The sequence below is a fragment of the Zeugodacus cucurbitae genome, chromosome 6 (assembly GCF_028554725.1).
Source record: "Zeugodacus cucurbitae isolate PBARC_wt_2022May chromosome 6, idZeuCucr1.2, whole genome shotgun sequence".
NCBI lineage: Eukaryota > Metazoa > Arthropoda > Insecta > Diptera > Tephritidae > Zeugodacus > Zeugodacus cucurbitae.
Window position 1 is genome coordinate 29,508,557 of NC_071671.1, and position 14,678 is coordinate 29,523,234.

The 14,678-nt window shown below is 40.8% G+C and overlaps 1 protein-coding gene across 24 annotated transcripts in view; it reads right to left on the reverse strand.

Annotated features, from left to right (window-relative positions):
• The window catches only part of Ptprq_4 (phosphatidylinositol phosphatase PTPRQ), a 474,745-nt gene that overhangs the window by 433,636 nt on the left and 26,431 nt on the right, over positions 1–14,678 (reverse strand). For all 24 annotated transcript variants that reach the window (XM_054235185.1, XM_054235183.1, XM_054235189.1 and 21 more), the window contains one exon: positions 10,966–11,057. In XM_054235185.1, the coding sequence (XP_054091160.1) occupies positions 10,966–11,053 (88 nt within the window). In that variant the 5' untranslated portion in view covers positions 11,054–11,057. Of the gene's footprint in view, positions 1–10,965; positions 11,058–14,678 lie in introns of those variants that run through there.

Sequence of the window (14,678 nt, forward strand, 5' to 3'; positions counted from 1 at the left end):
GGACGATGTGACCAAAGACGCTTTCTATGAGCGCCTAGAACGCACCTATGAGCGCTGCCCCCGCCACGATGTCAAAATCGTGCTTGGCGATTTTAACGCCAGGGTGGGTAAAGAAGGTGTCTTTGGCACAACAGTCGGAAAATTCAGCCTCCATGACGAAACATCGCCAAACGGCCTGAGGCTGATCGACTTCGCTGGGGCCCGAAATATGGTTGTCTGTAGTACCAGATTCCAGCATAAAAAAATTCATCAAGCAACGTGGCTGTCCCCTGATCGAAACACGCGCAACCAAATCGATCACGTTGTGATAGACGGAAGACATGTCTCCAGTGTTTTAGACGTGCGTACGCTCCGAGGACCAAACATTGACTCGGACCATTATCTAGTAGCAGCAAAGATACGCACTCGCCTCTGTGCAGCAAAGAACGCCCGTCAACAAACACAAGGAAGGTTCGCCGTCGAAAAGCTGCAATCACAACCGACAGCCGAACGATTTTCTACTCGACTTGCACTCCTGCTCTCTGAGAGCACTCATCAGCATCTCGATATAAGGGAGCTGTGGAACGGCATCTCAAACTCATTGCATACCGCTGCAGCCGAAACAATTGGTCTACGGCAACGCCAAAAAACCAGTTGGTACGATGAGAATTGTCGTTCCGCAGTGGAGAGAAAACAGACTGCCTACCTCGCAACGTTGCGATCGACCACAACACGTTCGGGGTGGGATAGATATCGAGAACTGAAGAGGGAAGCGAGACGCATTTGCAGACGTAAAAAGAAAGAGGCCGAAATGCGTGAGTATGAAAAGCTTGAAAAGCTGGCCGACATGGGTAATGCTCGAAAATTTTATGAAAAGATGAGGCGATTAACAGAAGGTTTCAAGACCGGAGCATTATCATGTAGGGACCGAGAAGGTAATCTGGTAGCGGATGTCCAGAGCACACTGGGATTATGGAGGGAACACTTCTCCGACCTGCTCAATGGCAGTGAAAGTACAACACCAGGAGATGGCGAACCCGATTCCCCAATCGATGACGATGGAATAGATGTTCCATTACCCGACCATGAAGAAATTCGAATAGCAATTACCCGCTTGAAGAACAACAAAGCGGCGGGGGCCGATGGATTACCGGCCGAGCTATTCAAATACGGCGGCGAAGAACTGATAAGGTGCATGCATCAGCTTCTTTGTAGAATATGGTCGGAAGAAAGCATGCCTGACGATTGGAATCTTAGTGTGCTCTGCCCAATCCATAAGAAGGGAGACCCCACAATCTGCGCCAACTACCGTGGTATAAGTCTCCTCAATATCGCATATAAGGTTTTGTCGAGCGTATTGTGTGAAAGACTAAAGCCCACCGTCAACGAACTGATTGGACCTTATCAGTGTGGCTTTAGACCTGGAAAATCCACAATGGACCAGATATTCACCATGCGCCAAATCTTGGAAAAGACCCGAGAGAGAAGAATCGATACTCAATATCTTTTTATCGATTTTAAAGCTGCCTTCGATAGCACGAAAAGGAGCTGCCTTTATGCCGCGATGTCTGAATTTGGTATCCCCGCAAAACTAATACGGCTGTGTAAGCTGACGTTGAGCAACACCAAAAGCTCCGTCAGGATCGGGAAGGACCTCTCCGAGCCGTTCGATACCAAACGAGGCTTCAGACAGGGTGACTCACTATCGTGCGACTTCTTCAATCTATTGCTGGAAAAAATAATACGAGCTGCAGAACTAAATAGAGAGGGTACAATCTTCTACAAGAGTGTACAGCTCCTGGCGTATGCCGATGATATTGATATCATCGGAAGCAACAACCGCGCCGTTTGTTCTGCGTTTTCCAGACTAGATAAAGAAGCGAAGCGTATGGGTCTGGTGGTGAATGAGGACAAGACGAAATATCTCCTGTCATCAAACAAACAGTCGGCGCACTCGCGTCTTGGCTCCCACGTCACTGTTGACAGTCATAACTTTGAAGTTGTAGATAATTTCGTTTATCTGGGAACCAGCATTAACAACACCAACAATGTCAGCCTTGAAATCCAACGCAGAATCACTCTTGCCAACAGGTGCTACTTTGGACTGAGTAGGCAATTGAAAAGTAAAGTCCTCTCTCGACGAACCAAAATCAAACTCTATAAGTCGCTCATTATTCCCGTCCTGATGTATGGCGCTGAAGCGTGGACGATGACAACATCCGATGAGACGACTCTTGGGGTTTTCGAGAGAAAGGTTTTGCGCAAGATTTTTGGTCCTCTAAACATTGGCAACGGCGAATACCGCAGGCGATGGAACGATGAGCTGTACGATTTATACGACGACATTGACATAGTTCAGCGAATAAAAAGACAGCGGCTACGCTGGCTAGGTCATGTTGTACGGATGGAAGAAAACACTCCAGCTCTGAAAGTATTCGATGCAGTACCCGCTGGAGGAAGCCGCGGAAGAGGACGACCTCCACTCCGGTGGAAAGACCAAGTGCAAAGTGACCTGGCTTCACTTGGTGTTTCCAGTTGGCGCCAAAAAGCAAAAAGGAGGAATGAGTGGCGCGCTCTGGTGGATTCGGCTATAATCGCTTAAAGCGGTTCCTACGCCAAATATATATATATATATAAATGCAAACAGAGACATCACTCTATGATTCATCGGGATCAGAGTGAGGAAATAGCTCAGTCACCCGCTAGCACAGACCCTACTGAGATTTCCACTAAATCTCATATGGCCTCCATTAAGGCCAATGTATCAAATGTGCCTACCAGTCGAAGCATGTTCTTAGGTACAGCTATCATGTGATGTGAAGGAACCTTCATTACCAACAGTCTGCAAAAACGCTTAAATCTTACAAGCAGGAAGGTCAGCGCACGAGTTTCGGGATTGAATAATACCTTGTCGGGACGAGTTCAAACGGTATGCTCAATCACCATTGGCTCGCCCCGTAACAAAGGTTTAAAATTAGAAGCGGAAGCGTTGGTACTACCAAAACTGACTGGACTGCTTCTATCCAGATCAATCAACCCTTCAATTGTCAAAAGTTTACCCAATATCCCCTTAGCGGATAATAATTTCCATACGAGTCAAGAAGTTGACTTGTTGATCGGAGGGGATATCTACCCGAAAATCATATTAAACGGGGTAAAATCAAGGATCTTCGGTTCCCTCATTGCTCAACGTACAGTGTTCGGCTGGATTTTAACAGGTTCTGTTCTCTCCGAAGAAACGAAGAATAAACCGACTTACGTCACATATCTCAACGAGATATCTTTAGATAATCAGCTTTCCAAATTCTGAGAACTATAAGAAATACCTAAAAAAATCATTTCTCACTGTAGAAGAACAGACATCTCTCAATAAACAACCTCTTGTTAAGGAAGAATACAGCAAAGTCTTGAGGGAGTACATAGACTTACGTCATATGCAACGCATTTTGAACAAATCGGCAGAAAATCCGCACAAAAGTTACTATCTCCCTCACCACGCCGTTTACAAACCTAAAAGTCCAACCTCTAAACTTAGAGTCGTTTTTAATGCTTCATGTCCCACATCCAATGGTGTAAGTTTAAATGACATTTTGTACACCGGTCCAGCTCTCCAAGCTGATCTCACTCTTATGATCACCAAATGGCGACTTTTTCGATTTGTGTTCAATGCTGATTGTTGGCGGGTGGCAGAGTTAAACACGGATTTTAAGCGGTTTCGTATTAAATTTAATTTCAATAAGAATTTTGGTTCAAATACAAAATATAAATTTACGCGCTAAAATAATTGTGCTTCTTGCAGTATGCACCACTCCGCCAACGAATTAAAAAGGAATGAGACAACGCAAAAGGGCAAGCCAAAGGCGGTCTCGAACATACTATGAATAGCGGGACATACATCTACAAGGTCGCGTTTTTGTGTACATTAACAATGTAATAGATCAGCAGTGCTGCATTTTAATGTACATGTGTAATTTTTTAATATATTGACAAAGTTGCATTTTAGTAAATAAAATGCTTTGAATTTTAATTAGATAATTTATATAATTATTTTTTGTTGCGCGCCAACAGCTGATATTGAAAAAATGTATCGTCAAATTTTGGTCAACCCCAAACATACATCTTATCAAAGAATCCTCTTTAGATATTCTTTGGGCGGGGAGATCAATGAGTTTCAATTAAATAGAGTCACTTTCGGGATCAATTGTGCTCCGTATCTAGCAATCCGTACTCTGATGCAACTAGCTGAAGACTCAAAATCAGAGTTCCCTTTAGCTGCAAAAATAATAAAAGATAATACGTACGTAGACGACGTCTTATCTGGTGCTCATGAAATCTCCACCGCAATAGATTCAAGAGACCAGCTGATTGAACTATTAGCCTCAGCCGGCTTCCCATTAAGAAAGTGGACATCAAACAGCAAGAAAATTCTGAAGGACATACCTAATGATTACCTTTTGACCACAGATTTTCTTGAATTCGACAGCAGTAGCGAAGCCAAAACATTGGAATACGAGATCGGACAACTTTTACTTTTCCACTAAACCTCTGGACAACAAATACTCTTTCACTGAAAAAGAAGTTTTGTCTATGATAGCCAAATTGTTCGACCCAGCAGGATGGTTAAGTCCAGTAATCATCGTTGCTAAAATTTTAATGCAGGACATTTGGCTAGAAAAACCGATTGGGACGAAACTTTGACCTCCAAATCTCTCAACCAGTTAAAAAACTACCCACATATAAGCACTATCAGGATCCCACGATGGGTATCTTACACACCGAACTGTCAAGTACAGTTCCATGGATTCTGCGATGTCTCAGAAAAGGCGTACGGCGCAGCGATCTATTTGCGCAGGTGAACGATTGCGAGATTAAAACCGGCTTGCTTTTAGCAAAAACAAAGGTCGCTTTTGTTAAAACCATCTCAATACCCAGATTAAAACTATCTGATGCTCTGCTGTTAGCTAAAATGGTCGAATATCTTCAACCCAAACTAGATATCGTATATCAGGGAATATATTTATGGACTGACTTCACCATCGTTCTCGCATGGCTACGCAAGCCGCCATGTTCTTGGTCGACATTCGTTGCGAATCGAATATCAAAAATTATCGAGCATACACAAATTGGGAACTGGAGGCATGTCAACTCAGAAGATAATCACGCCGACCTGGATAGCAGAGGAATCTCTCCTCAAGATTTGCAACCGAATGATCTTTGGTGGTGTGGTCCTAAGTGGTTCAAACTTCAACCATCCAAGTTGTCAAAACAAAATCCTGCAGAAGAAGTTGAGACCACCCTGGAGGCCAAAAGCATTCATGTGCATCAAGCATCAGTTATTGAGATCGAAGACGTTTTGGAACGTTTTTCCGAATTTTCAAGAGCACTCCGTGTAATTTCTCGAATCTTTAGATTCTACAACAGAATTTATCAAAATTGCAAGACCCTGTCACTGTCTTCAACGCTCACTTCTGATGAAGTTAACTTTTTCAAACACAGACTTATTCAGTTAACTCAGAAGGCACATTTTGCTTCTGAGTACTCAGATTTAACTAAAAATGTACCCATTAATAAAAAAATCTTCCATTCTATCATTAAATCCCTTTGTTGGTGATAACGGATCATAAGAGTAGGAAGACGTTTAACCAACGCTCCCTCTCTCAGCTCCGATGAGCAGCATCCAATTATACTACCTTACAACTGTCAATTTTCAAAATTATTGGTCAAATTTATTCATATTACTTCCCTTCACGGAGATAATCAACTTGTCTTGCGGCTTCTACGTATGCAATTTTGGATCCTAAGGGCAAAGAATCTAATTTGCACAGTGATTCATAATTGTAAGATCTGCGTTTTATATAAAAAACGAGAGCAAACACAACTTATGGCATCACTCCCCGCACCACGAACAAATCTCACAAGGCCCTTTGAGTCTACCGGAGTAGATTTCACTGGTCCATTCGACATCAAAAACTATACAGGCCGAGCTTGCCTGATAACAAAGGGATATGTATGCGTTTTTGTTTGCTTTTCAACAAGGGCTATCCATCTTGAAGCCACTAGTAATTTATCTACGGCCGCATTCATGAGTGCTCTCACAAGATTCGTATCACGTCGAAGCTGTCCAAATCACATTTATTCGGACAATGGCACTAATTTCGTTGGAGCATCGAAAGAAGGAGGATGGGATCATGTGTAGAAGTTCACGCAAGTGAGGAAAGTTTTTGATTGTCATTCACTTGGGAGTGGCCAGAAACGATTCTTCTCCACATGGTTCAAGCAGCTCACGACTTCCGGTTTTAGACCAAGTATCCTCTGGGTAGCCAACAGACATCCGTTTGAAGGCGAGCTAAAGTGAGAAGGCGAAGCCCGCTTATGCGGTTGTGCGTAGGGCTTGGGATCCACCACATAAAAACGAAGTACCAATGAAAAATCTACGAAAGCCTCGGATGAGACACCCCCCTTTTGATGACGACCCCTGCAAACGTTTTAAGGATAATGATATAAGGGCATGCACCTGGAATGTCCGGACCCTTAATTGGGAAGGTGCCTCTGCCCAGCTGGTTGATGTCCTCATACGACTCAAGGCTGACATCACCGCCATCCAAGAAGTGCGATGGACGGGACAAGGACGGAAGAAGGTGGGTCCTTGTGACATCTACTACAGCGGCCATATAAAGGAGCGCAAATTTGGTGTTGGATTTGTGGTGGGAGAGAGACTCCGTCGCAGAGTCCTGGCATTCACCCCGGTGGATGAACGTCTAGCCACAATCCGCATCAAAGCGAGGTTCTTCAACATATCGCTGATTTGCGCCCACGCCCCAACGGAAGAGAAGGACGATGTGACCAAAGATGCTTTCTATGAGCGCCTAGAACGTACCTATGAGCGCTGCCCCCGCCACGATGTAAAAGTCGTGCTTGGCGATTTTAACGCCAGGGTGGGTAAAGAAGGTGTCTTTGGCACAACAGTCGGAAAATTCAGCCTCCATGACGAAACATCGCCAAACGGCCTGAGGCTGATCGACTTCGCTGGGGCCCGAAATATGATCGTCTGTAGTACCAGATTCCAGCATAAGAAAATACATCAAGCTACTTGGCTGTCTCCTGATCGAAACACGCGGAACCAAATCGATCACGTTGTGATAGACGGAAGACATGTCTCCTGTGTTTTAGACGTGCGTACGCTCCGAGGACCAAATATAGACTCGGACCATTATCTGGTCGCAGCGAAGATACGCACCCGCCTCTGTGCAGCAAAGAATGCCCGTCAACAAACACAAGGAAGGTTCGACGTCGAAAAGCTGCAATCGCAACAGACAGCCACGAAATACTCTACTCGACTTGCACTCCTGCTCTCTGAGAGCACTCATCAGCATCTCGGTATAAGGGAACTGTGGAACGGCATCTCAAACTCACTGCGTACCGCTGCAGCCGAAACAATTGGTTTTCGGCAACGACAAAAAACAAGCTGGTACGATGAGGAGTGCCGTCTCGCAGCGGAGAGAAAACAGACTGCCTACTTTGGACAAGCTCTACAAGTCGCTTATCATTCCCGTCCTGCTTTACGGTGCAGAAGCTTGGACGATGTCAACATCAGATGAGACGACACTAGGAGTTTTCGAGAGGAAAATTTTGCGCAAGATTTATGGTCCTCAGAACATTGGCAACGGCGAATACCGCAGACGGTGGAACGATGAGCTGTACGAGTTATACGACGACATTGACATAGTTCAGCGAATAAAAAGACAGCGGCTACGCTGGCTAGGTCATGTTGTCCGAATGGACGAAAACACTCCAGCCCTGAAAGTGTTCGATGCAGTACCCGCCGGAGGAAGCCGAGGAAGGGGAAGGCCTCCACTCCGTTGGAGGGACCAGGTGGAGAGCGACCTGGTTAAACTTGGGATCTCCAACTGGCGCCGAACTGCGAAGGAGAGAGAGAGGTGGCGCACTATCGTCGATTCGGCTATAACCAGCTAAACGGTTGCAACGCCAATCACATACATACATCGAAAGAAATTAAGAAAGATTTCAAAGCCTTCTTGAAGACATGCCCTGACGCGATAGCCAACTGCAGCAGTTTACCCCACCTAAACTGGCATTTCATTCCTGCAGGTGCTCCTCATATGGGGGGCTTGTGGGAGGCTGGAGTGAAAAGTTTTAAAACTCACTTCAAAAAATTGTCAGGATCTATGAAGTACACATTCGAGGAACTTTCTACGCTGTTAGCTCGAATAGAAGCCTGTCTAAACTCTCGGTCTATAAGTTCTATGACGGATGACATCAACGACCTGACTCCATTAACACCACGCCATTTCCTGGTCGGTGCACCCTTACTAGCAACGGCAGAACCAGAAATCACTGAGAACCCGCTATCATTAGTAAACCGATGGCAAAAATTAAAGGCCCTAAGTCAGCACTTTTGTCAGAGATGGAAGACCGAATACTTAAAGGAACTTCAGAAACGAAAGAAATGGAAACATCCCCAACAGAACGTCCAAGTAAACGATCTAGTGTTAGTTCGTGATGAAAATTTACCTCCAAATGAATGGAGATTAGGCAGGATCACCAAAATATATCCAGGGTTGGACCAACGAGTTCGAGTTGTGGACATAAAAACTCAACGCGGCTTAATTTGTAGGCATATCACAAAAATTGTCATTTTACCCAATCAATGTTAACTTATTCTATACATTCACACCTTAATAATTTTCTTTTCATTTAAGAAATTATTCAAAATGACGACCATCAATTGCCCGTTATGCATAGACAGTCACCTTCTTCGCTGGTGCCCCAAATTACGTCAGATGTCCCCAGAAATTAGGCTGAGAACAATCTTAATTCACCGCTGTTGCAGCAACTGCCTTGCCTCGAACCACTGAAAGGATGATTGCGACAGCGTAATACGCTGTAAACATTGCAGCAGCCCTCACCATACAATGTTACAAGAGTTAACATGGGCACAACAAGTCGAGCTAGAGGCAGCGGATATGGAAGAGGAAACCATCGCTACGACGGATTCGATACCTTCTCAACCATGTCAACCGATGTCATTAGCCATGCAACCAAGGGAAAACTGACCAACGAGACCTCTCCCGCATACTACACGCCCAGGATCGAGCCAGACTCGATTCGTCTCGCCGACTTCGGCGTGCTGGTAACTTCTATTCGGATTGGCGGCATGGTAACGATCGACTGAGACTCAATTCGTCTCAGGCACATTACCCGGACCCAGAGGAACGCAATGCGTCCCGCCGGCCAAAGAGAAGGTGTGGACGAGGTGCTCAACGTCAAGCAGACGCACGCCGTATCATCAAGGATAGGCACGCAACAAAACCTTGGCAGCAAAAAATAGCGCTTTCACCGACCGCCTTAATCAAGATACGCACTGCAACCAGGTTCATCACAGTGCGAGCCATGATTAACCCGGTCTGTCCATCCACTGTCATTCTCGCCTCCACTATTTCACGACTGTGTCAGAAACAGAAGCGTGAATTTATTTGAAAATATTTGCAAATCTATGAGCGGGGAAATAGTCACTGACCAACAAATATGTTGGGGTGTTGGGCCGAGTGAAAGCAGTGAAGAAGACAATTTACCAAAAAAGCCTTGCTCAAAGACAGGAATACGGCGATTATAAATATACCAATCCATAGACAGTGAGAAAAAACGCTTTGCAAAAACTATAAGGGTATATCGCTTATAAAAAAACATACAACATTTTAGCACAAGTATTTAACACAGACTCATAAAATATACCGAAAAAATATTTCCCGAACATCAACACGCTTTGACAGTAAACGGACTGATCATATATTGAATAGATCGACACTGTCAATATTGCTATAGCAAGTGAAAATAAAAATGCGCTTTTAACGACAATTCCTGAAATTGAAGCGGAAGCAAACAAAATTGGATTTAAAATCAATGAAGAGAAAACAAAATGTGCAGAGCAAAACACGCAAACTATAACAAGAATTAAACTTGGAAATATGAGCTCATGGTTAACAGAGCACAACGTCATGAGCGTTACAATCGACAATAGAATACAAGCAGCCAATAGATCGTTCGCATCTCTTATAAAATTATTTAATCCCAAAATACTGAACAGATCATGCAAACTGGCCCTGTATAGAATCGTAATATTAGAAAAAAATAAATAAAAATTCTTAACCTTCAAAAGAAAAATTATGCGAAAAATTTTCGGCGCAGTCAGAATTGGACTAACGCACTTGATTAGCTAATTCAAGGCCAAAACGCAGTGCGATTTATCAAATCGCAACGAATAAGCATTCACGAACAAAGCAAAAGGAAAGCCAAGATCAAGATGGATGGACGAATTAAACGAAGATCTGAAGAGACTCCGACTGGAAAACTGGAGAAAGACAGCAAAAGACAGAGTAACTTGGAGGCGTATTGTCCAGCAGGCCCAGGCACACAAAGAGTTGAAGAGCCAAATAATAATAGCTGTTATCGATTGGCTAACTGCTATAGACAAGCCAATCGAACAAACATTCCAAATTTTCATACGAACTGGCAGTACTGAAATCGAATTGTCTATACTTGGCCGCACTGAACTCTTCAACCACCGTCCATGTCTTACGTTTTCTGCAACAAATTTAATTTTTATTAAAGTTTTTTATTCAATAAATTCAATACAAAAATACTTACGATTTATCTTCGCCTGCCATTTTCAAATTAAAATTTGTGCATAACAAGTTTTATTATTGTGACAGTAAATTGTCCTTTGAGCCGTTCACAATAGTAAAATGGTTCTAAAATGTGTAAAACAAAACTTGGTAGCACTCAGCAAGCGGCAAAGGATTTTTAATGAGGTATTCGCATACTCTCCTGCACGAATTCAACTAGATAACTTTGTTGTTGCTTTCACATGTAAAATTTTTGACAGGCAAGCAGCGCCCAAATAGAGCGAACAGAGAGTGAATCAGCTAATAATGATGAATATAGTAATAATATGCTTAAATTTCGTACCTATGCGTCGGTCATCCAACTTCTGGCAATGAAAGACTCCAAATAACAACAAAAGTATAAAAATGCTATAAACCGTAATTTTCTTCATTATCCTGCAAGATGTTAAGAAAAACAATAACAATTTAATGTGTGTTTTAAATATAAGCAAATAATTACATTTAATTTACTTATCAACTACAAAATTAAGTATAATACTTTAAAGTAAATGGTTTTCAATTATGTATATATATATATCAGTCCAGACTCTTCCATATACTGAATATGATGTATTTTCGATTGTAAAGAGAACGTAGTTTATCCAATGCTTTAAATGGATACATTTTTATAATATTTGTCTAAACACTTTCTAAAGATTCGTTTTCATAGTAAAAGTTTAGGAAAATATAATTTCCAGGAATTAATATCTGCTTTCTCAGTAAGCAAAATGTTGCACTGAGTATAATATTTTTGTTTACCAAGAGTTGTTTATAACATCTAATACTAAAGTTCGGGTCCATTTTATACACTCGCAATTACGAAAAGTGAAAGAAGGGGTTGTATATGAATTCAATATTAGTTATTTGGGTAAATTACACTTTAATGGGGTATTGAACCCCACTAACATTCTCGAGCAGATTGAGTCGAAACGTTGTCGTTTTGATAAAACATTTTGGATCTCGAAAATTGATGTGATTGTAGGAGCAAGTCAAAATATTATGTGCTTTTACAATTGTCGTAGCTTATAACTAGGTTTATGTACAAAGTTGTTTTAACGAAATTGGAATTGTTCTATATGATGGTGGGAACAGGTCAACTTAGTAGCTTAAAACTAGGTTTACAATTCAAGATCAACAAAAAGTATTTTCTTGTAAATTCATAGACCCGTTAATTTCAATTTTTTTTCAATATACATTTATTTACTGAATCTGCTTTTTAAAGCCTAACAATAAGTTATAAAATCTTAAAACTAATTAAAACTAGACAAACTCAACCAGGTGATTGAGTTGTTTTGGTGAAACGGTTGCTCTTTAGCATATCTCTTCTTTTTAGACGTGATTGATTACAGGATTGTACTAAAGCATTAGCCAATGGGTTTGGGTGATCACGGAGTTTAGATATATATTTCAATCTGCTGTCCTCTACTTCTTTCTTTACCATAGGGATACCAAGATCTTTATGGATATTATCATTGCGCATGTACCATGGTGAGCACGTGATTGTTCTAAGCATTTTCGATTGGAACCTTTGTATTATATCGATATTAAGTATATCGATCCTAAGTGCTCCGCTAATATTCTGGATGCTATAATGTGGTATTTGTTACGGCTCACTAAAGCTGTGTCATCCGCGAAAGTTGATGTCAAAACATTATTAGCTGTTGGAAGATCAGCAGTATATATGATGTAGAGAGTTGGCCCTAAAACACTGCCTTGTGCTACACCAGCCCTTATTTGTCGTTCCTCAGATAACGACATAAACCATAAATTGTCTATTATTTAAATAAGACTCCAGTATTTTATGCAATTCTAAAGGTTGAATGTTTTTAATATTATATAAAAGCCCTTCATGCCACATCTTATCATATGCAATTTTTCGAAGATTGCGAGTTTATTTGCACTCAGTGATGGTGGTATCATTCAGGTCAGAATTCATCAGTTTTTCTCATAATATATTAACATGTTTTTATATTTTAGAATTTAACTAAACGCTTATTAAATGCGCTGTTGAAATATAAAGACCAGTATTTAATTTAGTCAAATACGGAAGAACGCAAACGCGTGGCTTTTTTGTACATATCTCGTAAACTACTAAAGCTATATCAACGATACTCTCAGGAAAACTCTCGTTTTCTTCAGGCACTTCCTTATAGAGTCTAGAAATGGAGAAAATCAGCATATAACCATGCCCACCTCCCATACAATCCTTTATATCACTAGGAAGTTTAAATTTAATTATAAAGATGGTACAGAAGAGATGCACTCAAATTGGTATAAAAATTTTTACATGGGCGTGGCTCCGCCCACTTATGTGTCAAAAACAGCATCTCCGACATTACTCGACTAATTTCAATGAAATTCTGTTCCGGTTCGGTACTAGAACTTAGAAGTCGATCTGAATCGTTTACTTTACAATATATAAAGAAAGCACTAGTGAAGATATCGAAACAGAACTTTGTACAAATACTGCATTTATAGTTTGGCATCGTCCTTCTAAAAATCGCCGAAATCGGACCATAAGTTTTCAAGGCCCTATATATCGAACATGAGGACCTCAGAGCTTCTAATAATTTTTTTTACTGAAAATAAAGATACGTCTCTCATATATTTTGATGAAATTAAAAGGGAATTTTTCTTCTTCTAATAATATCCCTCCTTGCCAAAAAATATTGAAATCGGGCCATAACTTGCTCTAGATCCCATATATCTAATATTAGGATTTTCAAACTTTCAATGGACTCTAACATATACATACATACATATATGACGAATATGTGGGTCTAATGGTGTGTTATCTTCCTTACTTGTTAATAACAGCCATTGAAGAACATAAATATTTTGGAGAAGGTGAATGGATCGCAGGTTACAGTACATTTAAATTATCTATTACGGTTATAACGCCATTCAGAGAAAATTCCAGGAATTTAACATTAAGCCAAAGAATTAAAAAAAAGCATTCAGTCGATATATATAGAATTCGAATTGAACATTGTTTTGGAATGCTGAAGGAAAAATTTTATAGTTTATGAGGCTTAAGGCTTCAAATAAAAAATGAACATGGTATGAGAAAAGTTAACAAATTGATTCTCTGTTGTGCATTGTTACAAAACTTTATACTTCAATTACGTTCCTAGGGAATCGGAGCACTATAGTGACGAGTCGTTACCATATGCTCGTACTAATGAAGGGGAGATAAGGCAACGACAAATCTTTGAACTATTGATTTCAAACAATTACTAATGCCCGGTTTCACAGTCAGTGCTTAGGTTGTGCTTAAGATAAAACAGAAATATTGCGTTTTACGGTTCATACTTAAGTTCTGCTTAAGTACTGAAAATGGGAGACTTAAGCAGTGTTTAAGTAACAGCTGATTTGTGTTTTGAATATTAACTTATTTGTCAAAAAAATAAAATAAAAATTATTTGCTGAAAATTTTTTCTCGAGTTTTCCTGCGAGTTCAAATAGGTGCCCCCACTCGCTTGCGGTGAAATTCGGTGTCCTTTTATTGTTTCCATCCATTTCCCAGATTCTAAATTTATTCGTCGCAAAGTTATTTTTCATCAACAATAATTTCAATTTGTCAGATGGTATTTGTAAACAAATGTTTTTCATTGTGCTGCCATATATTAATAGAATTTTATAGAAAACTAGCTGACCCGGCGAATTTCGCCCCACCCAATTTTTATTTGAAATAGTTAAAACGCTTTTTGAACTCTGTTCAAGGCCATTTATTTGTATGGAATATTAATATATTCAGGGAATAACGTCTCTGATTAATTTAAATATTTTTGGCGAAGTTCGTTCTTTGTTTTGTTGTGTAGCGTGTAAACAAATAAAGAAGATGGCTGTCCAACACGCTAACATGACACATACATACCTATATATGTACATATGAAACTGTAAAATTTTGAACTTAAACGATAAATCGGTTTGAATCATTCGAATTCTCAGAATGAACATTTCCTCACTTTTAGATTTGCTTTAGCTGAGTTTCTTGCTGCGATTTGTTCTGCAGAC